The following is a 25,455-nucleotide window of genomic DNA, read 5'->3' as shown; positions in this document are numbered from 1 at the left end:
GAAGCTGTGACCAAGCTGCAGCGGGGAGTGGATGGATTCCTGGCATCTGGCTCAGGCCTGGGAGCCGTGTCAGACTGGTTGTGTTGCTGTGTGGACCTAGAGGGACAAAGCTTATGAAAATTCTGTGTGAGCTGCAAATTTGGGGGCTGGTAGTGGTAGAGGAGAAGTGAATCCAAATCACAGAGAAGGTAGTTCCAGGCCTCGGAGAAGTTAATGGTCCAGCTGGGGAAAAAACACACACAGTTGGTGCTGCTAGCCAGGAGCCCACAGCCACACGCGATGGGTCCCAAACATCACAGGTGCCCTGGATCCTCTCCCCTCCTGCACTGTCAAGGACTTGTCTTCTAGAATTATTCTTTTTCCCCTGCTCTGTCAGTTTCTTCCTTTATAGGCTCATTTTCATCAACTACAAACATGCTGTAGCATCTTCTATTTAAAAAACAAAAAAAACAAAACAAACTCCCCCTTCCCTGAGAGCTCATCACTCTCCAAATACCATTCCCCACATCCATGTTCTCCTTCCCGTCACAACTCCTTGAAAGAGTTGTTAATCTTGTTGTTCCCACTACCTTTTCTCCAATCCCCCTACAAGGACCAATTCTTACTGTCAGTTTCCCCACTAGAATGCAGACTCCATAATGGAGGTTTTTGTCTGTTTTGCTCATTACAAGTCTGCATTGCCTAGAACAGTGCCTGGCACATAGTAGATGCTCAATAAATATTGAACTAATCAATGATTTCTCTCTAGAACCCACTCTGATCAAGTTTTTGTGTCCACAGCTCCTCTGAAATGGCACTCGTCAAGATTTCTGGTGATTTCTTTATTGCTAAAATGGTCAACGCTCAGCTCTCATCTGACTTGATCTGTCAGTGGCATTGAACACCACTGAGCAGTCCCTCTTTCTAGAAAACTTTCTTCCAGAAATCCCTCCAGGAGCCCAGATGCTTCTGGTTGCCCTTTGATCTCATTGCAAGCTCCTTCTCAGTCTCTTTGGCTAGATCTTCTTCCTCTTCCCAACCTATAAATTTTGGTGAGCTCCAAGCCTCCCACCTTTTTCTTTATACTCGGCACTATAATTTTTCCCTCCCGTCTGTACAGGATGGTTTTTAAATTATAACTCCAGCCTTAACTTTATCCCTTATTTCTAGAATGTAGGCTTCATGAGAGCACTTTCTCTTGTTTGAGACTATTCGCAGGGCACAGAAGGATGCTGATACCTAGTTGGCCCTCCAGTGTCTGCTGAAAAAAGGGCAGAAACCTGAACAGAGAAGGGCAGCTCTCTCAACCACCCTCCCTTCATAGACCTGAAATATATGATGGGCTTTCAGACGGAATGGAATTCTTTCAGGAGTAACCATATTCACTCCTAATGACTGCCAATGTTTTGAATAAAAAGGTTAACTCTATTTAAAAGAACTTAAAATGGTACAACTGTGTCAGCTGTGCAAAGCAAAATAATTGGAATTGAAATTCAGCGAATGCTATTATATTTTAACATTTTTTTGAAGGGGGGTAAGGGGGGAGAACAAACCTTGGTTTGACTGTTGCCTTAATTCATCAGGTTATATGTTTAAGCCTTTGCCTACCTGAATATACACTCTCTATATACTATATAGGAGGTACTCTGTATTTTAGGGAGGAAAAGCTGGAAGATAAATCAGTGCTCAAGAACAGCAGGAGGGAGGAATGAAGGGTGGGAAAGATAGCAACCATTGCAAGCTGATTTTGCCAGCAAGCAGCTTATTTGTTACTAGAGCTACCAAGCTCCTCAAAATTTCTGTTAAAAGGGAGTGAATTGGTATTTATTGAAGGCCTGCTGATATCAAGACTTTCCATATTTTTTCCATTTAATCTTCATCAGAGCCCTTCAAGATAGATACCATTACCCCCTTCATTTTACACATGAGGAAACTGAGGCTCAGGGAAGGTAAGCTACTTACTCAGAATCACAGGTATTAAGGGGGAGCTGAGATTCAAACTGACTTGTCTGTCTTAAGCCTACATCTATGTTCTTTCCTTTAAGCTGTATGCCAAAAGCCATTGTCAAGCCCTGCTAACACCTTAAAGCAACCAACTATCACTTACTCATACACTCCTTTTTGCTTTTTTTTTTGGCTGCACTGCCAGCTTGTGGGATCTTTGTTCCGCGATCGGGGACTGAACACGGCCCCCAGCAGTGGAATCATGGATCCTAACCACTGGACCACCAGGGAATTCCCTATACTGCTTTTTTTCTTTAATAAATTTATTTATTTATTTATTTTTGGGTGCGTTGGGTCTTCGTTGCTGCGCGCGGGCTTTCTCTAGTGATGTGCAGGCCTTTCATTGCTGTGGCTTCTCTTGCTGCGGAGCACGGGCTCTACGCATGCGGGCTTCAGTAGTCATGACACGCAGGCTCTAGAGCACAGGCTCAGTAGTTGTGGCGCATGGGCTTAGTTGCTCTGCGGCATGGGGGATCTTCCCGGACCGGGGCACGAACCCGTGTCCCCTGCACTGGCAGGCGAACTCTTAACCACTGCGCCACCAGGGAAGCCCCCCTATACTGCTTTTTATTAACAAGTTCAAATTACTGAAATCCAACACAGTACATACTGTGTGCCAGGGACTATTCTAAGTGCTAGGGATATAGCAATGGACAAGACAGATAAAGTGTCTGCCCTTGTGGAACTTACATTTATGTGGGGACGACTGATCAAACACAAATAAATAAATGAAGATCATTATTGATTATAACGATGGACATAAAGGAAATCAACACAGTTATGAGATAAGAGATAGGGTGATGGGCATGGTGCTTTAAACTGAGTGATCAGGAAAGACCTCTTCTGGGGACGTGACCGCTGAGCTGAGGCCTGCTGAAGGGGAAGGAGGCGGCCAAACGTAGAGCTTGGAGAAGAGCATTCCAGGTGGAAGGAACAGCAAGGGCAAAGGCTCTGAGGTGCAAACGTTTGTCAAGCAATAGAAGAAAACCAGAATCTATCAAGGGTAGAGAACAAGGTGAAGGGTGGTGGAGGATGAGGTCAGAGAGGAAGGCAGAGGTTGGATTCTATACCGTAAAGCACTTCGATTTTATTCTAAGGGCAGCCAAGAGCCCTTGGGGAATTGTGGATAGGGAAATTTTGTGATTTGGTTTACATTGTTAAAGATTGCTCTTAGGGCTTCCCTGGTGGCGCAGTGGTTGAGAGTCCGCCTGCCGATGCAGGGGACACGGGTTCGTGCCCCGGTCCGGGAAGATCCCACATGCCGCGGAGCAGCTGGGCCCGTGAGCCATGGCTGCGGGGCCTGCACGTCCAGAGCCTGTGCTCCGCAATGGGAGAGGCCACAACAGTGAGAGGCCCGCGTACCGCAAAAAAAAAAAAAAAAAAAAAAAAAAAAAAGAAAAATTTTAAAGTTGCTCTTAGTGGAGAATAGACTGTAGCAGGGGCTGGAGAGGAAGCAGGGAGATGAATTAGGAGGCAATTTCAGAAGTCCAAGGAGAGCTGATGGTGGTTGGGACTAGCATGGTGGTGATGGAGATGGGGGGAAGTGGTCAGACTCTGAGACGTGTTTTGGAGGTGGAGGTGACAGGCTAATTAGAATATGTAGGGACTTCCCTGGTGGTCCAGCGGTTAAGACTTCTCGCTTCCACTGCAGGGGGGGCGGGTTCGAACCCTGGTTGGGGAACTAAGATCCCATGTGCTGTGCAGCCAAAAAAAAAAAAAGAAAATGTATAAAGTCGTTCTGTGCTAAACAATAGCTATGGCCAGCCCCGGTAGCTACTTAAATTTAAGTACAGTTAAACGAAATTTAAAATTCAGTTCCTCAGACATATGAGCCACATTTCAAGTGCTGAGTAGCCTCATGTGGCTAGTGGCTACTGTGTTGGACAGTATAGGTATAGGACATTTCCATCATCACAGAAAATTCTACTGGACGGTGCTGGGAGGGCATCTAGGACAGTGGCCGACACATTTTAGGAGTTAAGTAAATGATAGGTATTAAGCCCATTTGTTATGTCACTAGGTCTTCTTTCTTATAAACTTACCTGTTCAACTAACTCTTTATTGAATGTCTCTGCTGCCCTGGCTTGATTAAAGCAAAATCATGCACTGCCTGCGTTCTCATACACTACCTCTTTGCTCTTCAGATGCATACATTTCTTCAACAGATGTTTGAGTGCCTACTCTGTGCTTGGGATTGGAGGGAGTGGTGGACAGGGGGCATAAAAGAACACGAACAGGAAAGATCATCTCCCAGGAAAATGAACGTGTATGAGTGAAGGAGAATCTGGTACTTGAAGGCTCTGAATCCCCAGAGGGAGAAGGGAGTGATTCTGTTGGGGATGGAGGTGGGGGTTGAGAAAGAGGGGGAGTTTGGACTTGGCCTGGGCTGTGCCATGAGACAGCTGGCTGAGACAGCTGGCCAGACAGAACCTTGGCCTGAAACACACTGCCTGCGACTCCCTAGAGTGTGCACGTCAGTTTACAAAGCACCCTCACACATGCCCATCTTACAGAGACTGGGGGAGGTGCAGGGCCTGGCCAGAGCCCTCACCTGAGTGACCTAGATAGAGCCAGGAGCCAAACTTGATGCTGGGCTCCTAAAACACCCTACTCCCCTCAGCACTGAGGCTTTTCTCTGTGGGTGGGCAGCTCCTCCTCAAGGAGGCCTCTTACCTCCCTGATCACCTTGGGGGCTGCGTTCCTTTTGTAGGCCTACCAGGATGGAGGGGCATGCTGAAATAGAGATGCTGAGGACACTGAAGGGACCCTCCACAGGGGAGGTCAGCGTGCACCTGGTGGCCAGAGACAGCCCAGGTTCAGGCTCTCACCTGCCCGCTGCTGCCTTTATCATTCCAGGTGGGCATAGCCAGGGGTCTGGGGAAGAGAAGCACCCACATACCTGCCCAAGCAGGTGTGGGTCCTGGGGAGGAGATGATACTTCTCACCTGCCTGCACACATGCATGGCCAGATTGGGGCAGGGCCACCAGGCTCATCTGTGTCGTGTCTGTCCGTGTATCTGTTCGCAGCCAGCTCGGCCACCCTTGGTCTGCCCAGCAGTGCCCTGGATGTGTCCTGCTTTCCGCGGGAGCAGATCCATGTGGGCACCTCAGAACGAGTGGCTGGCAGCGTACCTGTCACCGCCACCGTTCTGCCACAGTTAAGCGCTGGGCCGGCGGCCAGCCCCAGCGCCAGCACAGTGCGGCTCCTGGAGTGGACCGAGGCCGCGGCCCCGCCTTCTAGAAGTGGCCTGCGGGTCAGTATCTGTGAGGATTGGGGGGGTCCAGCGAGCCGCAGCTGCGGGGCGGGGCCTGCGGGCCTGGAGGCGGGGCCTGAGGCGGAAGGTGGGGAAGCTGGCCGAGAGGGAGGATTCTGGGGGTGGGACTTGGAGTGAGGTACTCTGGGGGCGTGGCTTGGAGTGCAGACCTCCCCAAACGAGACATTTGCGGAGCCCTAGGGGCGTGGCTTATGGGGAATGGATTCCGGGGGCGTGGCTTGCAGTGAGGCGGCTGGAGAGGGACCATGCTGACTAGGGGTGGGTCAAGGGCCAGTACAGAAGCCGTGGTCCTCTGACCCTCCGCACTCCAGTTTCAGATAAGCGAATACTCACCGCCGAACATGGTAGGAGCGGAGCAGCCCCCAAGCCCCGAGCTGCGGCGGGAAGGCGTGGCCGAGTACGAAGATGGCGAGGCCCTGGCGGGAGGTGGCGATGCGGGCCCCCAACAGCCGGGTAGGAGCCCAAGGCCCGAAGCTGGGCCCCTGTGGGAGTAGGGGGAGCCCTGAACTCCCTGAGGAGCCAAGGCCAGGGGCGTGGCCCGAGGGGGCGTGGCCCGGATGCCAGCAGGTGTGCCCACGCCCACGGGTCGGTCTTGGGGCGGAGAAGGCTGTGGGGTGGGGTGGGAGGGGAAGTAGATGGGGCTATCCAGTAGGGGAGCCCAAGGTGGGGGGACCAAAGGGGAGGCCAAGCGTGGGCTCCGAGGTGGGCGGAGCCTGAGAGTGGAAGTGATGGGTGGGAGGCCTGAGACCCTTTTGGCCCCCTGCAGAAGACGTCCCCCAGGACCCTCCAGAAGATAACCCTCAGGAACCGCCAGAGGATGATGGCACCTGCCAATGCCAGGCGTGTGGGCCTCAGCAAGGCGCTGGTCCAGATCCTGGTGCCTCCAATGATGGCTGCCCCCAGCTGTTCCAGGAGCGGTAAGGGGGGAGGGAATTCACCTCTTCTTCTCTGCCTGCGGGCCTCAAAGCCCCACGCCTGTTCAGGGCTTAGGAGAGGGTGTGGATGGTGCAGGGTGGGTAGTTCTTTCCCTCAGGCTGCCCCTCCCTCAGGTCAGTCATAGTGAAGAACTCTTCAGGCCAGAACAACTCCTGCACCAGCGCTTCTGAGCTCCTCAAACCCATGAAGAAAAGGAAGCATAGGGAATATCAGAGCCTATCTGAGGAGGATTCGGAGCCGGAGGCCATGGTAGGAAGAGGGCATGGGGAGGGGAGGGGGAGGCTAGAGGCTATACCTCAATTCCACTATCCCCTCCATTAATCCAGATCGTGGGGCTGGGCTAGAGAAGACACATAGTGACTCACTCATCATATTTTGGGGTCCCACCCTGAGTCAGATCCTGTACTTGGTTGGAGGGAAATAAATAAACCGCTCTCCTGTTTTTCTAGAGCTCCCATCTCAGTCTAGTGGCAGGGCTAAGTCACATTGACATGAATCAGTAACCAAGTAGTTGTGCAGGCAGATGGAAAGCTTCATCACTGGAGCCCCATCTCTGAGCCAGAGGCCAGGGAGCACAGGGCTCTAGTTGCAGAGAAGCTGGAAAAGACAGAGCATGAAAGTTCCACTGGGCAGGCAAAATTGGCACAGGGCAAGTGTTTGTGTCCTCAGTTTCCCCACCTGGGAATGAGGACAGTTGTAGTCAGGCTGTGTAACTAGGGGGGGTGTGCTAATGTGAGTCTCTGCCCATGTGGTAAGGGACTGTCTGCCAGAGCTGTGTTCCTGCTGGTAGCCTAGAAGAATATCCATCTGTTTGGGGAAGAGCACCATGTGACCAGAGAGCTAGGCAGGGGCCAGGAATAGAGGCTGAGGCTTCACGCCAATCCATGAGGACAGGAAGCTGGGATCTGGCTTGCCTTCCACAGGAGAAGCAGGAAGAAGGAAAGGATTCAGAGGGACAGCCCACCACTAGCACCCCAGAAAGTGAGGAGTGGAACAGCAGCCAGCCTGGTATGATGGCCCGTGTATATATTATATTCATGTGTGTATACACCTTCGGAAGTGTGAGGCTGGGAGTGTGGGTTACCATTGTGATAGTGTGTTGTACATATACAGATAACCATAAGTTAGCATGTGTGTGACAGAGAGAATGAGAGAGAGAGAGAGAGAGAGAGAGACGGTGTTTTTGGTTTGTGCATCAGTATATGTGTGTTCTTGGGGGTTATATCATGTGTTTGTTTATCCAGTTGTGAGTAGGCCTCACAATATCCAAAGACTTGAGCAGCCTTTAATGGCACCATGTGGTGGTGTGAGCAAGTCCGTAGTGGTCATTGGTCTGACCTTGCTATTTGGGCCCCCATTCTGACCCTTCAGTTCTAAGAAAAATGGAACGAAGGTCATTCATAGTTAGCTCTGGCCCTCAGGTCTTCTCCATTACCATCTCCACATTGCCATGTGACAACAGCCAACTGGAGCCAAGTAACATTTATCACACTTATAATCACCTAGATACTGGGGAGCAATGTCTGTCTTCCTCCCTCAAAACCGAATCTTCTTCTACTAAGCATTTGTATCCCTGGTCCTTAGTCCAGAGGCTGGTGTGGCGTACACTGTCAATAAATGTGTTTGTTCAGTGGATGAATGGAGGAGTTGTATGTTGGTGCTTCCTCTTGGACCATGGCTCAGTTGCATGAGTCACTGTCTTTCCTGTCCCAGAGAGAACCAGAGAGCGAGGTCAGTTCTAGGGCATCATTCTGCCTTGATGGATCCAGTGCCATGCAGAAGAGTGCAATCTGTGTCCAGGGCTCTGAACTCTATAGTGCCTATTCCATATTTTGCCCATCTTAGCCAAACCAGATTTTCACCGCTCTCTCTTTCACCCGAGGCTGTCACATCAGAAGCCAAAGTCTTAGCTCTCATTGGTTTATGGCATCTTAAGTCTTAAATAGAGGAAGGAGTTAGTGTCTAACTGCTGTTGGCTCGACTGCTCTATCTTTCTTAAGGAAATACATTCTTTTTTTGTTTTTTGGGGCCGCACTGTGTGGCTTGTGGGATCTTAGTTCCCTGACCAGGTATCGAAGCTGGGCCATCGGCAGTGAGAGCACAGAGTCCTAACCACTGGATCTCCAGGGAATTCCCTCTCCAGAAATACATTCTTAAACCAGCATTTTTTTAGCTGGCTCCCGTTGACCAGTCTAAAGTTATCTTTTGATTCATACATTTCACCATCTCAACTGTGAACATTAGTGTGGCATTTGTTTCTGGATATTTTCTCCCTTCCGCCTTTTTTCAAGGGAAGAAACTTTGTCAGTAGACAGAAGTTTGCATTTATGGCTAAAATCTTTTTCCACTCATTTTTGGGATCTTTTGGGAGAAGAATTTTGGGGTAGAGGTGGAGGTGGCAGGGCTGCTTGCATGTCCTGTGTGTGAGGATAATCTGTATTTTATCTACATTCTATTTGGTAGTTTGATGGCTACCCTATTGGATTCATGTTCTACAGACCTGACGTATCTAGTCCTGATGGAATGTTCCAATAGTTTAAGAGTTAGAACCATGTAACTCATGTACACACACTCAGCCTTCTCTCCCATATATCTCCTTCACCTTTTCGATTGTTTTGTGTGAAGCATCATTTTCTTTTTTTAAATTTATTTATTTTTTGGCTGCTTTGGGTCTTTGTTGCTGCCTGCGGGCTTTCTCTAGTTGCGGCGAGCAGGGGCTACTCTTTGTTGCGGTGCGTGGGCTTCTCATTGCTGTGTCTTCTCTTGTTGTGGAGCACGGGCTCTAGGTGCGCAGGCTTCAGTAGTTGTGGCTCGCGGGCTTAATTGTTCCATGGCATGTGGGATCTTCCCGGACCAGGGCTCAAACCCATGTCCCCTACATGGGCAGGCAGATTCTTAACCACTGCACCACCAGGGAAGTCCAATGAAGCATCATTTTCTAACACACCATTGCAAAAGTCTTAATAATTTATATAGTCGTTAATAGCTATTCTGATAATTTTAACAGTTACTGATATTCTCATTTCATCTCTCATCCTGCCCACATCCAGGTCAAGTATCTGCAGTGGCATTCTTTGGGGTCAACTTGTTATAGCCTTTTCAGGTTCAGAGAAATCCTGTTCTATTTCCTTATAGTTACTTTAGACATATATTTTTACCCATTTTGAATTGAGTTATTGTCTTAATTATTTGAATTAATTGTCATTAATTCTTTATTCTGGATACAAGTCCTTTGTCAGATGTATATATTACAAATATTTTCTCCCAGTTTTTGGCTAGCTTTTTTGTTTTCTTCTGAATGATGTCTTTTGAGGAACAGAAAGTTTTCATTTTGATGACGTCTAACATATCCATTTTTTTACAGTTAGTGCTTTATACATATTTTTACAAGAAACAGCTTTTTTTTTTGCCACGATGCACGCCTTGTGGGATCTCAGTTCCCCGACCAGGGATCGAACTGGGCCATGGCAGTGAAAGCTAGGAATCCTAACCATTAGGCCACCAGGGAACTCCCAAGAAACAACTTTTTAATAGGTTTAGAGAGATATAATTCACATACCATATAGTCCACTCATTTGAAGTGTACAATTCAGTGGTTTTTAGTTGATTCACAGAGTTGTATAGCCATTATCACAATCAATTTTAAAACATTTTCATCACTCCAAAGAGAAACCCTGTACCCATTAATTGACATTCCCCCCAAACCACCAATTCCCATCCAGCCGTAGGCAACCACCAATCTATTTTCTGTATATATGGATTTGCCTATTCTGGGCATTTCATAAAAATGGGATCATATAACATGTGGTCCTTTGTGACTGGCTTCTTTCACTTAGCACAGTGTTTTCATGGTTTATCCATGTTGTAGCACGTATCAGTACTTCATCCCTTTTTTTTCCATCTCTTTTTTATTGCTGAACAATATTGTATGGATAGATCACACTTTATTTATCAATTGATGAATATATATGGGTTGTTTCCACTTTGGGGCTATTATGAATAATGCTGATATGAACATCTGTGTGCAAGTTTTGTCTGGACATAAGTGTTCATTTCTCTTGGGTATATACCTAGGAGTGGAATTGCTGGGTCATATGGTAACCCTATGTTTAGCCTTTTAAGGAACTACTAGTCTGTGTTCCAAAGTGGCTGTACCATTTTATATACCCACCAGTAGCATATAAGGGTTCCAGTTTATCCACATTCTCACCAAGCCTTGTTATTAACTGTCTTCTTGATTATAGCCATCATAGTGGGTATGGAGTGGTATCTCTTTGTGTGTTCTTTTTTTAAATAAATTTATTTATTTATTTGTTTGTTTGTTTTTGGCTGTGTTGGGTCTTTGTTGTCGCACGCAGGCTTTCTCTAGTTGCAGTGAGTGGGGGCTACTCTTCATTGCATTGCGTGGGCTTCTCATTGCAGTGGCTTCTCTTGTTGCGGAACACGGGCTCTAGGTGCGTGGGCTTCAGTAGTTGTGGCTCACAGGCTCTAGAGCACAGGCTCAGTAATTGCAGTGCACGGGTTTACTTGCTCCGTGGTATTGTGGGATCTTCCCGGACCAGGGCTTGAACCATGTCCCCTGCTTTGGCAGGCAGATTCTTAACCACTGCACCACCGGGGAAGTTCCTCTCCTTGTGGTTTTGATTTGCATTTCCCTGATGGCTAATGATGTTGAACATCTTTTCATATGCTTGTTGGCCATTTATATATTCTCTTTGGAGAAATATTTATTCAGATCCTTGCCGTTTTCAAATTGGTTATAAGAAACACGTTTCCTATCAAAATACAAGGAGTGCCATGCAGAGTTGGGGAACAAGTTGAGAATATAAGTGTGTGATTCAGTACAAGACGTTGATCAGTATGCCGCTTGCAGCAGTGCCCTCTTAAATTTACATGCAAAATTCTGTGAATTGCTCATTTTCCTGGGGAGGTGGCCCATGGCTTTCATTAGATTTTGAAAAGAGTCCATTTATACTCCGTAGAAACTGAGGGCTGGATAAACAGTAGAGCACAGCATTATGGAGCCCAACCTCTTGAGTCTGGTATTCCCAGGCATAGATCCCTTATACTTTTGGAACACAAGTAACAGGCTCTTCATTAAGCATTCTGTCTTAAAATGAACTGATTATGAATTGGCTAACCATGCTCTATAAGAAGTAGATAAATACAGAGATGTATCTGTAGCAATTTAAAATGAAAAGAGCCAGCCAATGGTGGCATCCTGATGACTGCTTGTCATCGGTTGTTCTTGAACCATGGTGTTCTGTTCTTCTCTTTACATTTTTTTGTCTTTCCTGTTGACCTTCCAGTGGAAGGTCTGGCTAGAACCATTCATTTGGGAATTATCTACTGAAAAGCTGAAGCCATGCTGAAGAAGCTTCCAGAGAGAAGATGGGAGGGAAGTACTATATTGATTTCTAGGGATCCACCATTAATGAGCAGGGTTAGGGTGGGAGAAAGAAAAACTGGTAATGGAAGTAGAAAAGGCGGAAGGTACAGCCAAGAAAGTACAGCAAGAAGGAAATGCTGAGATGGAACAGGTGGTTGGTAGCACATGGAGATCAAGAGAGTTGAGTAATAAGACAAGATCATTGGATTGTGGCCCTGGTGACTCAAGAGAGCAATTTCCTTAGTGTGTAGAAGTAGGCTTAAGACTGGGTGATTACGAAGGGAATTCGTCAAAAGAATGTTAAAGTTCTTCATAATATCCCTTTATCTTTTTGAAGTCTGCAGGATATGTAGTGATATCCCTTTTAAAATTTCTCCTATTATTACGTGTGCCTTCTCTCTGTTTCTTTTTTTTCCCAGCTTTGAGAGGACCACGTACCGGAAAAAAAAAAAAAGAAAAAAGCCCTATGCTAGGTGCCAGAGATATGGCTGGGTCTTGAAGGATGAGAAAAAGATAGGAGGATGGGACAGGGTGGTGACAGAATCTCTGAGACAGAGGGATCAGCATGTGCAAAGGCACAGAGGCATGGAAATGCAGGATGAGGCTAGTTCACTAGGGGGTTTGTATGTGTGGAAAGGTATTTGGATTTTTGGTTTTTGATTGGAAATCCAAAGCCGTTGAGGACCTCAAAGCAAAAAAATAACAAACTAATTTTTATTTTAGAGATATTCTGGCAACAGACTGAGTTTTAGGCACAGTAAATTAAGAGGCTCTAGGACTAGGTTCAAAACAAGAAGGACAGAGAACATGGAGAAGTGGAGATATAGTCAAGAGATAGCTAGGAGTTGGCATCAGTAGGACTCAGGCACTAAAGAATCCTGGGGAGTAAAAAAAAAAATGTAAAGGATCCCTTCCAAGCTTCCAGCTTGCATGACTGGATGAATGGTGTGGTGCTGTTGACTAGGATAGAGAATACTGAGAGGGGCAGAAGCTTTGGCAGAGAAGTTGCGAGTTTGGTTTTGGACAGCCTGACCTTGCTAAGAAAGTGCTAGCCAGGGGCATCTAGTCTAAGGGAGCAGAAATAAGCAAAGGAGCATTTCTGGAAATCAAGAGAGGATCGGTGCTACAGCCAGCCTATATGGTGCCTTTGTGCAAATTATAAAAAGGTGCCCCTTCAGAACAGACCAATTAGAAAAAGGCAACCTGTCTTCATAGCAGACTAAGCCACGTGGCCTGGCAAGGAGCCAGGCTAGATTTCAGCCCCCATTCACCCTCTTGGCTGGGCACCTATGTATGGTACACAAACTATACAAACATGCACGGGAGCTTTGGGACTTACTTGAGCTTGAGGATTTACCTAAAGTTTCAGCCAGTTGTTCACCATGGAAAAAGGATGCAGGAAACTGGAGGAGGCTGGAGGCTTGGTCAGGGAGGGAGTCCAGTCATTACTAAAAGGTTTAGTGGTCAGGCCTCTCTCTAGTGGATTACATTTAATCTCTTTTCTCATCTGTGAAAAGGATTACTACCAGCCCTGCCTATCATGTCCAGACAATGTTAGGATTAAAGAGGACCACGTATATGAAGTCTCTGAACCATCCCTGTACCCCCAGTTTCTGGCACCAGACATGGTGCATGGGAGGTACCCCTACATGATAAAAGGAATGGTTGAGGTAGAAGGAAGTGGTGGGCGATGGTAAACTGTAAAGATGCGTTATGACTATGAGAGAATCCAGGTAATAAAGGCCCAGGGAGGGAAGTGGCGGGGAGGATGGGAGGGTAAGGATGGGAGTGTGAGGGATGGCAGGTGAAGATGTCAGAGGTCTCTACTATGGCATGAGTGGCTTAGAGCTTGGCCATGTTGGAGTGTGGCTAAAGAGAAATGAACTTGGAATGAAAGAGCCGAGGCGGGGCCGAGGTGCCTGAGATGAGGAATCTGACAGCTAATCAGCTCCTTGGCTTGTGTTATAGTTTGGGAAGAGTGAGACAAAAAGCTAGATGTCATCCACAGAGAACTGGGTGCTGTAAAGGGATTGGTAAATAGTACTGGTGATTTGAAAAAACAGGTATTATGCAGGATGATGTGGAATGCCAGTGGCCAGAAACAGCAAGGTGATGCTAAGCCTGGCATCCTGAAGTCTCCTCCCTGCCCCTCCCCCTACACCGTAAGTCCAGATGAGGACCGAATGGGAACAGTGAGAGTTTCTTGAGGGACCGTAGTGGGTGATGTGTTCTAAGGCAGGGGTTCCCAACCCCCGGTCCGGTCTTCGGCCTGCTAGGAACTGGGCTGCAGAGCAGGAGGTGAATGGCAGGCAAGCGAGCGAAGCTTCATCTGCCGCTCCCCTTACCCCCCCACCATCGCTCACATTACCACCTGAACCATCCCCCCTACCCCCCTCCATGGAAAAACTCTTCCACGAAACCCGGTCCCTGGTGCCAAAAAGGTTGGGGACCGCTATTCTAAGGGGCGACCCAGGTTTCACTCTGGACAAAGGGGAGTTGGAAGAGCAGTGCTCTAGGTTGCTGTGTCGGTGTAGGTCTCAGAGTTTCCTGGCTTAGTTGATCTGTTGGTGAAGAAAATACCTGCTTTGGCCCATCTGGGTTAGATGGTTGGGATCTCAAGATTCAGTGGAGTGACTGGTGAACTTAGGCAGCTCCTAGGAGCCATGTAGGTTCCAATTAAGGAAAAAGCTTCTTCCTGAGTGACAAACCACTCCACACCAGAATGACCCAGAGCAATCACCAAGCGAGCCAGAGCTAGGCAGAGCGAGAATCCAGACCAGACGGCCTTCGTGGAGACCTGGGAAGGATCCAGTATCTCATAAGGATCTTTTACTCACAGCATCTCACTTGCTCTTCCTGATGACCCTCTCGGGTAGACAAAGCGATCTGCATTTGACAGATGACAAAATTGAGGCACGGAAGTTTCTAGAAGAAGCTGGAGCTATTCACCCAAGCGATATGAATTGATTGTGGCAAAATTTTTCAGGCTGACGTTGGGAGCTTACCTTACATGTTGCCAGCTTTTCCCATCTTTAAAGGATGTTTTGCCTCTGTGTTGGAGGCCAGGACTCCATCTCAGGCTAAATTGAAGGTCCCACAGGGGGATTCAGCTCCCCCTCCCCAGGACCTGGAGACTCCAAGGGCTGTAGGCTCTGACCAAAGTACGTGTGTGTGAGTGTGTGTTTGTGTGCACTCTGTGTGTATGTCTGGTGTGTGTGTGTGTAATCAGTCTCTACTCTGTGGGCACGCCAAGCACACATACATACATTTTGTCTCTGTGTGAGCCTGTCAGTCAGTGCTCAGAGGAAGAAGAATCGGGAAAAGGGGGTTTCTTCTTCCTGTGTGGTCTCTTCTGTTTCTTCCTCATTGCATGTTTTCCTCCCATCTCTCTTTTTCCTCTTCTTTCCCGGTGAGCTTAGGTGTTGCTGTGATTAAGTCCTCTGGCTCAGGATTTGTCACGCAGCTTTGTCCCTCTGTGGTTGAGACTCTAACCTCGGTTAGTCGCTCCCTAATCCGAAGTGCTTTTGCTGACAGTGGGCTGGGGTGGGACGGGGCGGACAGAATTTGGTACAGCCCGCTGTGTGCGGCACCTCATGGCTGAGTGGGACCAGAGGGCAGCACGTAATCACAGACAAAAGTTTGTTTTGGAGGTTAAGGTAGAGTTGGGTTGGAAGATGGTATTTGAGGAGCAGCCCAGGGGTCAGCCTGTCTGTCTCCTGCCCACAGCCTCAGGGGAGAAGAAGGAAGGCTGGTCTTGGGAATCCTACCTTGAGGAACAGAAGGCCATCACTGCCCCCGTCAGCCTCTTCCAGGATGTGAGTCACATACTTTCCTCCTAGGAAGAGCTTGTCTTCCCAGTCCAGGGACTCACCACCAAACTCAGGCCTTCTGGTGTTTTCTGTGTCTGACATCCCTCAAAGGACTTGCAGAATAGAAGGTGGAAAGACTCGTTAGGGGCCCAGAGTAGAAAAGGGCTCACTGTAAGGGGCTTCCTCGGTGGGAAGAAACAGGGGAGTGGGACCCAGGCTCACCCATCACTGGGCCTGCAGACTTTTGAATTCTGGTGCTTTCTAATCAATTCTGATCTTTCCATGACTTGGGTAAGAGAGAGCCCTGCAATCCATTGTTCGAGGGACCTTGGAGCTAGTCTGTCCTGCTTTGGATCCCTGCACTAAAGATCCCCAAATAAGTTACCCCTTTGGTAGTACTGGGCGGGTGGAGCCCAAAGGCACTTCCTTTGCCCCGAACGCACTAAGCAAGGGTAAGGCTGGAGGGAAGCTGAGCCCTTTTCCATCTGTGCGTTGACAGTACCAGGTGGTCACTCATAACAAGAATGGCTTCAAACCGGGCATGAAGTTGGAAGGCATTGACCCTCAGCACCCAAGCATGTACTTCATCCTCACCGTGGCTGAGGTGAGTTGAGACTGGCACCCCCATCCTGGTGATGCCTCTCAGGATGGCTTGAAGGAGCCAGCCAGGGGCATGGAGGGCCCGAACTCAGATGAGGGGGGCACTGCACTGCCCTCAGAAAGGGGAGGGGAAGGCGCAGAAAGCTAAAAATCGGACAAAAGGCAGGCGAAGGGTCGGGGTGGTGATGTTACCGAGGAGGAGCGCTCCTGAGGGCGGGGATGGTGGCACGAGTCCAACAAGGTCCTTGTCCTCTTAGGAGCTCACCGTTGTGTGGGAATCAGCCAGATAAACGGCCACAGCCCACAGGGGTGATGACAGATGTGAGCAGGGGGGCACTGAGGGGACAGGAGCGGCTTCAGAGAGGAAGGGCCTCCATTGCTGAGTCTCGAGAGATGAGTTGTGAATGAATAGGATGTTCCAGGCACAAGAGGCAAAGCGAGCGGAAGCACTGAGGCATGGAATGCCACGTTCAAGGGCGCCGTGCTCAAGGAGCCGCCATCAGCTTGCTGAGGTCTGAGCAGTGAGAGAAGGTAGCAGAAGGAAAGGTCCCCGGGGGCCCTGAGCAGGCCTGAGCCTTGGTCACTGCCCTTGGGATTCTATCCAGGGTTCAGAGGGGCCAGAGAGTGCCTTAGAATCTACCTGTCTTGTGCCCAGCGCTCAGGGCTCGTGAGTACGTGAACCATCCTCACTGCAGGATGGGAGGGTGTGGGGCAAAGTGCAGGATGCAGGGAAACCTGGGGGTGAGGAGGGGTGGAGTGGGGAACCTGCCAGAGCCCCTGAGACACCAGGCTGGGCCAGGAGAAGTGAGGGAAGGGGAGTGCAGCAACTGTTTCCCTCCCTCCCCGTCATGGGGCCAGGTATGTGGCTACCGCCTACGTCTGCACTTCGATGGGTATTCCGAGTGCCACGACTTCTGGATCAATGCCAGTTCCCCTGACATTCATCCCGCTGGCTGGTTCGAGAAGACGGGGCACAAGCTGCAGCCCCCCAAAGGTAAGGCCTAGCTTGGTTGGTCCCAGTGAGCAACAGTGAGCCTCCCAGACCTGCCCCCACCCCTTCCTGGTGGTAGCTCCTTCCCTGTTCCCATTGCACAGCCAGCCTCTCTGCGTCTCATCCTGCTACGCCTCGGCCCCAGGGCTTCTGCTTTGCCCTTTGCCCTTTGAGCGGACGTCCACCCAGGTTGTGTTCTGCTTCGGCAGGGGTTCCCTGGGCAGGTTCTCGAGGCTTGTGGGGTCCTCAGGCCTGCCTGATTCTGCTGCTTCAGTGTGGGGTGCGCACGCCATGGCCCAGCCTCTGTCTGCACGGTGCTCTGTTCTTCCCCCCCGAGGGGCCCAGGTTACAAGGAGGAGGAGTTCAGCTGGAGCCATTACCTGCGCAGCACAAGAACCCAGGCTGCCCCCAAGCACCTGTTTGTGAGCCAGAGCCACGTGAGTGCCCCTGAACGAGCGGACATGTGCTTACCAGGATAGAGTCACTGCAGCCGGCCAGGCTTTCTGACTCAGCAGACAAGCACTCATCTCCTGGTGCCCCCAGCTGGGCTCTGGTCCTCACCAGATGGGAGGGGCCCACTGGGCAGGCCCAGGGCCAGAGGAGGAAGCCGATTATGGGGTTCCCCCAGTTCCCTCCCTCCTCCCTACTGCTGAAATCCTCTCCTCCGCACATCCCCCTCCAAGCCTGGGCACTGAGGTGTCATTCTTCTTTTTGGCTTGGGTTTCTCTGCAGTTCTTGGTGTCAGGTCTAAGCCTGTATTGTGGGAGTGGCTTTTTCCTTCCTTTTGACCAACATTGAGGCTTTCCCATTTGGTTCCAACACTCACAACCTTGTCTTTCTCTCTGTTCAAGGCAGCCGGCAACTTTATCCCGCAGCTAAAATATCTCCTAATCCCAAGCAAAAGGTTTGAGAGATATATAGGGAACTCCCAGTACAACTGTTACCATCTGGAAAGCCCAGGGTCCCCATGGGCCAGGGGCTGTACCATGCTGTCCAGGAACGGGCAGGTACCCCCAGCCCCAGTCCAGCCCCAGAGATCATACTTTGAGGTTCCCATGTGACCGGTGGGCTTCTACCAGCTATTGTGACGGGGGATGCAGATTTTTAAATCAAACTGTTTAAGTCCTGTCCCCACCATTGACCAGCTTTGTGGTCCTGGGCAAGTCACTTAATTTATAAAATGGGGGTGATAATACCCATCTCCCTAGGGCTTTGGTAAAGATTGAGGGAGGTGATGGGTTTTGGAGTTCATGCCCGACACGTGGCAGGTGCCTCCCTGCCCTGCCCCCGCCGCTCCCTGCCTCACATGTCAACTCCTCTTTCTCTGCCACCCCTCTGTGGACCCACCTGCCTCGGCCCAAGCTGGGCCAGGCTTGTCTGGGGAGGGGAGGCTTGTGCTCAGCCTGGCAGGCTCTTTGGGTGAGTGTGTAGCCTCGTGTTAGTCAGTCATCTTCTGCCACAGTGAGGCTTCCTCTGAGAGTCCCTTGGAGGCCAGAAATTCCTGAGTGGCTCAGGGCTGAGGTTGGTGATCCTGCCCTGGAGGGACCCTCTTTCTCAGCCTCTTTGTCCCGCCCTCCTCCCTGCCCACCCACCAGGCATGACCCCCAGGGAACCTACTCCTCTTCCTTTGCCGGTGGGTCCTGGGCCAGCACAAGCCAGCCTGGGCCTGGCCGTGGCAGCCCCTCTTCTTGCCCCCAGAGTCCCCCACCCCTGGGCTTCCAGGTGGGCATGAAGCTGGAGGCCGTGGACCGCATGAACCCATCCCTCATCTGTGTGGCCAGTGTGACCGACGTGGTGGACAGCCGCTTCCTGGTGCACTTTGACAACTGGGATGATGGGGAGGGGATGGCGGGGGTGGGGGGCTTCACAGAGACCCAGCCCAGCCCTGACATATTGCTCGGGGGACAATTGACTGCCCTGTGGATTTGATCTACATCATTTATTAATTATGATGGCAATTAAATATTTCATCTAAAAGTACCAAGGTTAGGACGAGCAAACCCCTGTGACCCATGATTGTCCCTGAGATATTAAGGTGCTGTTAGAGTTTTTAGTTACTGTTGGAATTTTCTGACTTTCTCACCTCATTTGTCTCACTCTCACTCAGAAGTAACATGAGGGTGTGCCCTGTCGCCATGATCTCATAGGATAGCAGATTTAGGACCTCAAAGTTTCATCTGGGACAGTGAATAATTCTTTTTTTAATTTTTATTTTATTTATTTTTTTATACATTTCATCTGTACCATTTTTCTAGGTTCCACATATATGCGTGGATACACGATATTTGTTTTTCTCTTTCTGACTTACTTCACTCTGTATGACAGTCTCTAGATCCATCCACGTCTCTACAGATGACCCAATTTTGTTCCTTTTTATGGCTGAGTAATATTCCATTGTATATATGTGCCACATCATCTTTATCCCTTCGTATCTGTAGATTGCTTTGGGTAGTAGAGTCATTTTCACAAGATTGATTCTTGGGACAGTGAATAATTCTTGCCTTTCAGGTGTGATCCCAGCAGCCCCTACATCCACCCGGTGGGTTGGTGCCAGAAGCAAGGAAAGCCCCTCACCCCTCCACAAGGTGACCCTGCAGCCTGAGCCAAGCCCCCCTCTCCCTGGTCCCCTACCAGTATCTCATTAGCTGGGTCTTTAGGGGGCAGGGGGAGGGGACAGATGTGGCCTGGAGCCTTAGCTTCTTTGCCTGGGAGTTGAGAACCCTCTGATCTTAGGAGAGGCCTGTCAAACCCTGACTCTGTTAAGGTTGAAGGGAAGAAAGTTAGTTGACCGCCCCCTCAGCAAGGGAGCAGGAGTCCAGAACAACGAAAGTGTATCCTTCCCTGTCGGGGTGTTACACTGGCCCACACGCAGTAGGGGTTCAGATGGGACTGGGGCTGGAGCAACAGAGCCAAGGAGGGGGCTAGGGGCCAGGGTTCCCAGAAAGCCCTGTGAGCTGTGAGGTGGTGTGCTTGCTTCTGCCTGGCACCCCTCTGCCTCAGGAGCCCCCTGCAAGGAGCAGGCTGTGGTGATGCCAGGGGACTTCTCTGCACGGGCCTTTGTCCTTTCCATGCCCCTGGGCCTTCTTGGAGGGGAGAGCTCCCCCAGTACACCTGGGTGCCTAGACATTACGCTCATCCTCTCCTCCAGACTACCCAGACCCTGACAGCTTCTGTTGGGAGAAATATCTGGAAGAAACTGGGGCCTCTGCTGTGCCCGCCTGGGCCTTCAAGGTGGTGAGTCATCTCTCCCCGCCCCGAGCTGAGCTCGGGAAGGCGAGGAGCCCTCGGCCAGCCAGGATGGGGCCCTGGCCTACCCGCTTTGGCTGTGGTTTCCCCAGGCACAGCACCTGGGCTCCCCTCTTGGGGATTCAGCTCTGCTGAACTGGGCCTCAGCCTGAAGGCTGCTGTCCCCCCGCAGCGACCCCCGCACAGCTTCCTGGTCAACATGAAACTGGAGGCCGTGGACCGCAGGAACCCAGCCCTAATTCGTGTGGCCAGCGTGGAGGATGTTGAGGACCATCGGATAAAGGTGGCTCTGGGCTCCTTGGGCTGGCGGAGTGGACAGGCCAGTTGGGCAGGACTTCTGTAGGCTGGGTTGAGGTCAAGGGCATGGCATGAGCCAGACTTGAGGGAGGCTGTGCGTTGCAGGGAAGGGAGCTCTAAACCTGAGGCCGAAGATCTTGGGTCTCAGTCTGGCCTCATCTGTGACTTACTTTTGTGAGTCTGGACAAGTCACGTCCACTCTCTGAGCCTATAAAATGGGCCTAATAATCCTTGTCCTATCCAAGGATTGATGGGAGATACCACTAACTTAAAGGGTGAAACCCTTGGGAAGTGTGGTGGCCAAGACAGACTACTGTGGGGTGGGCCCCTTGGTTCTTCCAATCCAGGATCTTGCTTCTGACGGGCCCCAGGGATGGGGAGAGCCTCCTGGAGCCTGGAGGACCTCCTGGCTGAGCTGGGCTCCACAAGGAGCACCTGACCTCCAAGGGTCTTTCCTCCCCAGCTCCACTTTGATGGCTGGAGTCACGCCTATGACTTTTGGATCGATGCCGATCACCCTGACATCCACCCCGCGGGCTGGTGCTCCAAGACAGGGCATCCCCTGCAGCCTCCTCTCCGTGTGTACCCCTGGGGCCCTCTGACCCTCTCCTCCTGATGTCCGGCCCTGCCCCCGAGCTCTGGCACCCCTCCCCCTTCTATAGCATGCCCACAGTGAGCTCTGGGGTCCCTCATCCTCCCCACCTCAGGGGTCTTTGCTAGACATAGCGGTGCCTCTGGCCTCCCCAGTTTGTGGGGTTTGGAGCCTGGAGGTGTGAAGGCCAAGCTCACTTGGGAGCATATGCTTAGGAGGTAGTTGTACCCCTGGGGAGTTCTCTCAGCGAATAGCAGAGCCACACCGAGCATGTGCTGTGTTTGCTAAGGCAGTGTGGCTCCCTAAATCGAATCCTGGTCCCCTCAGCAGGCAGGGGTTAGAGGTCACCCACATCTGTTTCACATGTGGTGTTGATTCTTCTTGATTGTTCTCTGCACATGGGCAGAGCCTAAAAAAGGTCACCAAAGTCTTGGGGGTAAAACTGAGAAACAAGAATAACATGAAAATCTGCCTGATGTGGCTTTCCGGGGCAGCTGTGCCCACACCGGCTCTGAGTTGCTCTCCCCAAGGGTTCTCCTCCTTTCAGAGAGTATGGCCTGCAGGTTTCCACAGAGTGTATGAGAGCCAAGCCCTCATTCCCCCAAGAGGGGCTGACATCCATATCCATCCAGGAAGTGGTGTCCCAGCCTGGTTCAGGGCCCCTTGCACCTGGGGAACTGGTTCCTAGTCAGGGAGCTGACCTTCCCTGCCCTGCATGACTCCTCTCCCAGCCCCGCCCCCACCGCCCTGTGCTGACCCTTTTCTTCCTGCCCCTCCAGGACCCAGAGAGCCCAGCTCAGCCTCCCCTGGGGGCTGTCCCCCTCTCAGCTGTCGAAGCCTGCCACAGACCAGGACCTCCAAGTACAGCTTTCACCACCGGTGAGTGAAGGGCTCCTGCTAAGAGACCCTCGGGCATTGTTGCTCAGAGAGGGTCTGTTTTATACCCACTATGGGTGGCCGACCAGGGCCCACCCAGCCGCTCTCCTAATGGGGCCAGGGTTGGGAAGAGCTAAGTGGGAACTATCAGATTCAGCCCATCTTAAGCCTTCTTCTTCTCCAGAAAGTGCCCCACTCCTGGTTGTGATGGCTCTGGCCACGTCACAGGCAAGTTCACAGCCCACCACTGCCTCTCGGGCTGCCCACTGGCCGAGAGGAACCAGAGCCGGCTGAAGGCAGAGCTGTCCGACACGGAGGCCTTGGCCCGTAAGAGGAACCTCTCGGGCTTCTCCCTAAGGAAGAAGCCTCGCCATCACAGCCGGTGCGGAGGGCAAGGGTGCAGGGCCTCGAGTCCTCCTGGGCCAGGCCAGGCCCTGATTCCCTGCCATGGACCTGGTCCCTCTCTCTCCAGGATTGGACGCCCTCCAAAGTATCAGAAGATCCCACAGGAAGATTTCCCGAGTGAGTCCTGGGCCATTTATTCCTGTGTCCTCCGCCACATTCACAATGAGTACTTAGTAATTGGTGGGAGGAGTCACCAGGGGTGCCCAGAGCCGGAGAAGCTGGCAGGCAAGCCACCTCTGCATTCGAGATACTTGGGGATACAGAGCAGTGGCAAGACCACAGGGTAGGGCCTTGAGCGACCTCGGATTCCAGCCCCTTTTCATCCCGGGTTTTGCTGTGATTTTCCAGGAAAGGCGCAGAGCCTCTCTGGACTTCTGGTTCACTGTAAGGTGGGATGATGCCTCCAGCTCTGCTTTTCTCAATCTAGGCTTCCAGGGAGGGAGGCCATGGCTGTCACTTTCTAGCTGTGTGGGCTTGAGCAACTTAGTTAACATCTCTGAGCTTCAGTTTCCTCATTTGAAAACATGAATAATATCTGCCTTTCTGGTGTCACTTACCTGAAATAACAGTGGCTACTTTGCTGTTTATTGAGCACCTACTATGGGCCCAGCACCATTTCAGATGCTTTACCTATACTGTTGCTGACTCTCACAAGTGGTCTGTAACATAGATGTCATTCTCTCCTGAGAGAAGAGGAGTGAGAGGTTGGTAGAGTGAGGTCATTTGCCCAAGGTCATTCGCCTCATAAGGGGCTGAGCTGGGCTTCAAACTCAGGTCTGACTTCTCCTGCTATCGCTGCTGGTACAACAGACGTAAATTATCTGACCCACACGTCAGTTCACTTTTCCACCTCCTTTGTCTTAACTTGGCGGCAACAGCCAAGTACCACAGACTGGGTGGCTTCAACAGAAGTGTACTTTCTCACACTTCTGGAGGCTGGAGGCCCAAGCTCAAAGGATCAACAGGTTTGGTTTCTTCTGAGGCCTCTCTCCTTGGCGTACAGACAGCCACCTTCCTGCTTGTGTCCCACATGGTCTTTGCTCTATGCCTGTGTGTCCCCAGGGTCTCTCCATGTCTCCAAAATTCCTTTTCTTATAAGGATACCAGACAGATTGGATTAGGGTCCACCTTATCAGCCTCATTTTAACTTAATCACCTCTTTAAAGGCCCTTTCTCCAAATACAGTCGCATTCTGAGGTACTGGAGATTAGAGCTTTAACATATCAATTTTAAGGGGCATGGGACACAGCTCAAGCCCATGGCTCCAAGGGGAGGGACAAGGTGACCGAGCCCTCTACTGCATGATGAATTCATCTATATCTTCAGCCACCGGCATAGGTCCTGATACACAGCAGGGATGCTGGGGATCTTGTTTCAGTTGAGTTGAATGCGCATCATGTTTTTTGTTAGATAGATAATTTTTTTGGCCACGCCTGGGGGCACACGGGATCTTAGTTCCCCGACGAGGGATCGACCTGGGCCCCTTGCAGTGGAAGCACAGAGTCCTAACCACTGGACCACCAGGGAATTCCCTGAATGCACATCACTTTAAGGCAAGAAGAGACCTTGAGAAATCACCTGGATCAATGCACAATTTCTGGGCAGGACCCAGGCTATTCCAGTTCTTCAGGAACAGTCTCTGTAACCCGGGCAGTATTAGCACAGAGATTTAAAGCACAACCTCAAGGCAGACTGTCTTTTACATGCTGTGAGAGCTTGAGCAGAAGCCACCTCTCCAAGCCTCAGCTTCCTCATCTGTAAAATGCTAATAATAATAGTGCCAATCTTAAAAGGTGGTGAGGGCTTCCCTGGTGGCGCAGTGGTTGGGAGTCCGCCTGCCGATGCAGGGGACACGGGTTCGTGCTCTGGTCTAAAAAAAAAAAAAAAAAAAAAAAAAAAGGTGGTGAGAGGCTTAAATGAGGTGTCCATGTGAAGTGCTCGATAACCTGCAGGAATCATTAGTCCTGATGCCTTGCCTGACTCCCTCTTGCTGCTGTTCCATACTGTTTCCTCTTGGTAGAAACAGAAGGCAATTCCCGCAGCCTCAGGCCTGAGTGAGGCGGGCCTTGGCCTGCCTCCCGGCCCTCAGAGTGGGGACTTTCAGAGATGGGACTGCCGTGGGCACCTCTTCTATCCCATCCTGGTACACCTTGTTGGCTTCCATGTTCTGACTGCCAGAGGGCTCTTGCCTACTGTGTTCATTCCAGAATTATCCTGAGAACTCTTCCCACAGACTGAGGCTGTGGCCCAGGTTGGACCGGGAAGGACTCACCCAAGGCCTGAAGCACTTCAGGGACAGGGTGGGGGACAGAGCCCAGGCCTCTGACCTCTGGGCAGAGCTCCCCATTCCACCAGCTGGCTCTCCCAGAGGGGACACTTGTCACTCTGGATTTCGTTCCGGAAGAATCTTCTCACACATCTGTGGGTAGACCTCCTCCCTGTGGGTTTGCTGGGAAACAGCTCCCTGGGGGGACTGCCTGGAGAGGACAGGCCTCAGCTGTGCTCACTCTGTTTGCAGGGCCATTCACGCCCCATGAGTGTCAGCTGTTGGAAGGAATGAGGAAACAGCAGTGATTTCCTTACCCAACCAGTTTATTTACAGATGGAGAAACTGAGGCCCATGTTAAATGACCTGCCCAGGACTAAAGAGCAAGTTAGTAAGGAACTAACCCCATTTCCTGATTCTGAGTCCAGTTTGTGTTTTCTATTATATTGCATTAACCCCACTGCCCCCCTCACCGTGGTTCCCCTGCCTTTCCGCAGTGCCTATTCAGCACACCGTTATTAACCTCCAATAATAATAGTGCTATAGACTGAACGTCTGTATCCCCCCCAAATTCATATGTTGAAACCTAATCCCCAGTATCATGGTATATGGGGTGGGGCCTTTGGGAGATGATTAGGTCATGAGGATGGAGCCCTTGAGAATGGGATTAGTGCCCTTATAAGAGACCCCTTGCCCCTTCTGCCATGTGAAGACACAGTGAGAAGATGGCAGCCTGTGGCTCAGGAAGCAGACCTTCACCAGATATCGAATCTGTTGGTGCCTTGATCTG

The 25,455-nt window shown here is 50.7% G+C and overlaps 1 protein-coding gene across 1 annotated transcript in view; it reads left to right on the top strand.

Moving 5' to 3' along the window:
- Nucleotides 1-4,491: 4,491 nt before the first annotated feature.
- Nucleotides 4,492-25,455, top strand: part of L3MBTL1 (L3MBTL histone methyl-lysine binding protein 1) — a 30,905-nt gene continuing 9,941 nt past the window's right edge. The window contains exons 1-18 of the mRNA XM_024746891.1: nucleotides 4,492-4,839; nucleotides 5,011-5,237; nucleotides 5,570-5,711; nucleotides 6,025-6,175; nucleotides 6,308-6,443; nucleotides 7,118-7,202; nucleotides 15,310-15,398; nucleotides 15,892-15,996; nucleotides 16,851-16,986; nucleotides 17,329-17,420; nucleotides 18,682-18,820; nucleotides 19,479-19,568; nucleotides 20,132-20,217; nucleotides 20,402-20,512; nucleotides 20,990-21,104; nucleotides 21,898-21,997; nucleotides 22,179-22,376; nucleotides 22,467-22,516. Of these exons, the coding sequence (XP_024602659.1) occupies nucleotides 4,704-4,839; nucleotides 5,011-5,237; nucleotides 5,570-5,711; nucleotides 6,025-6,175; nucleotides 6,308-6,443; nucleotides 7,118-7,202; nucleotides 15,310-15,398; nucleotides 15,892-15,996; nucleotides 16,851-16,986; nucleotides 17,329-17,420; nucleotides 18,682-18,820; nucleotides 19,479-19,568; nucleotides 20,132-20,217; nucleotides 20,402-20,512; nucleotides 20,990-21,104; nucleotides 21,898-21,997; nucleotides 22,179-22,376; nucleotides 22,467-22,516 (2,188 nt within the window). The 5' untranslated portion in view covers nucleotides 4,492-4,703. The remainder of the gene's footprint in view (nucleotides 4,840-5,010; nucleotides 5,238-5,569; nucleotides 5,712-6,024; nucleotides 6,176-6,307; nucleotides 6,444-7,117; nucleotides 7,203-15,309; nucleotides 15,399-15,891; nucleotides 15,997-16,850; nucleotides 16,987-17,328; nucleotides 17,421-18,681; nucleotides 18,821-19,478; nucleotides 19,569-20,131; nucleotides 20,218-20,401; nucleotides 20,513-20,989; nucleotides 21,105-21,897; nucleotides 21,998-22,178; nucleotides 22,377-22,466; nucleotides 22,517-25,455) is intronic.

Source organism: Neophocaena asiaeorientalis, unplaced genomic scaffold, assembly GCF_003031525.2.
Source record: "Neophocaena asiaeorientalis asiaeorientalis breed wild unplaced genomic scaffold, Neophocaena_asiaeorientalis_V1.1 scaffold132, whole genome shotgun sequence".
NCBI lineage: Eukaryota > Metazoa > Chordata > Mammalia > Artiodactyla > Phocoenidae > Neophocaena > Neophocaena asiaeorientalis.
This window is presented reverse-complemented; position numbering and strand designations above follow the sequence as displayed.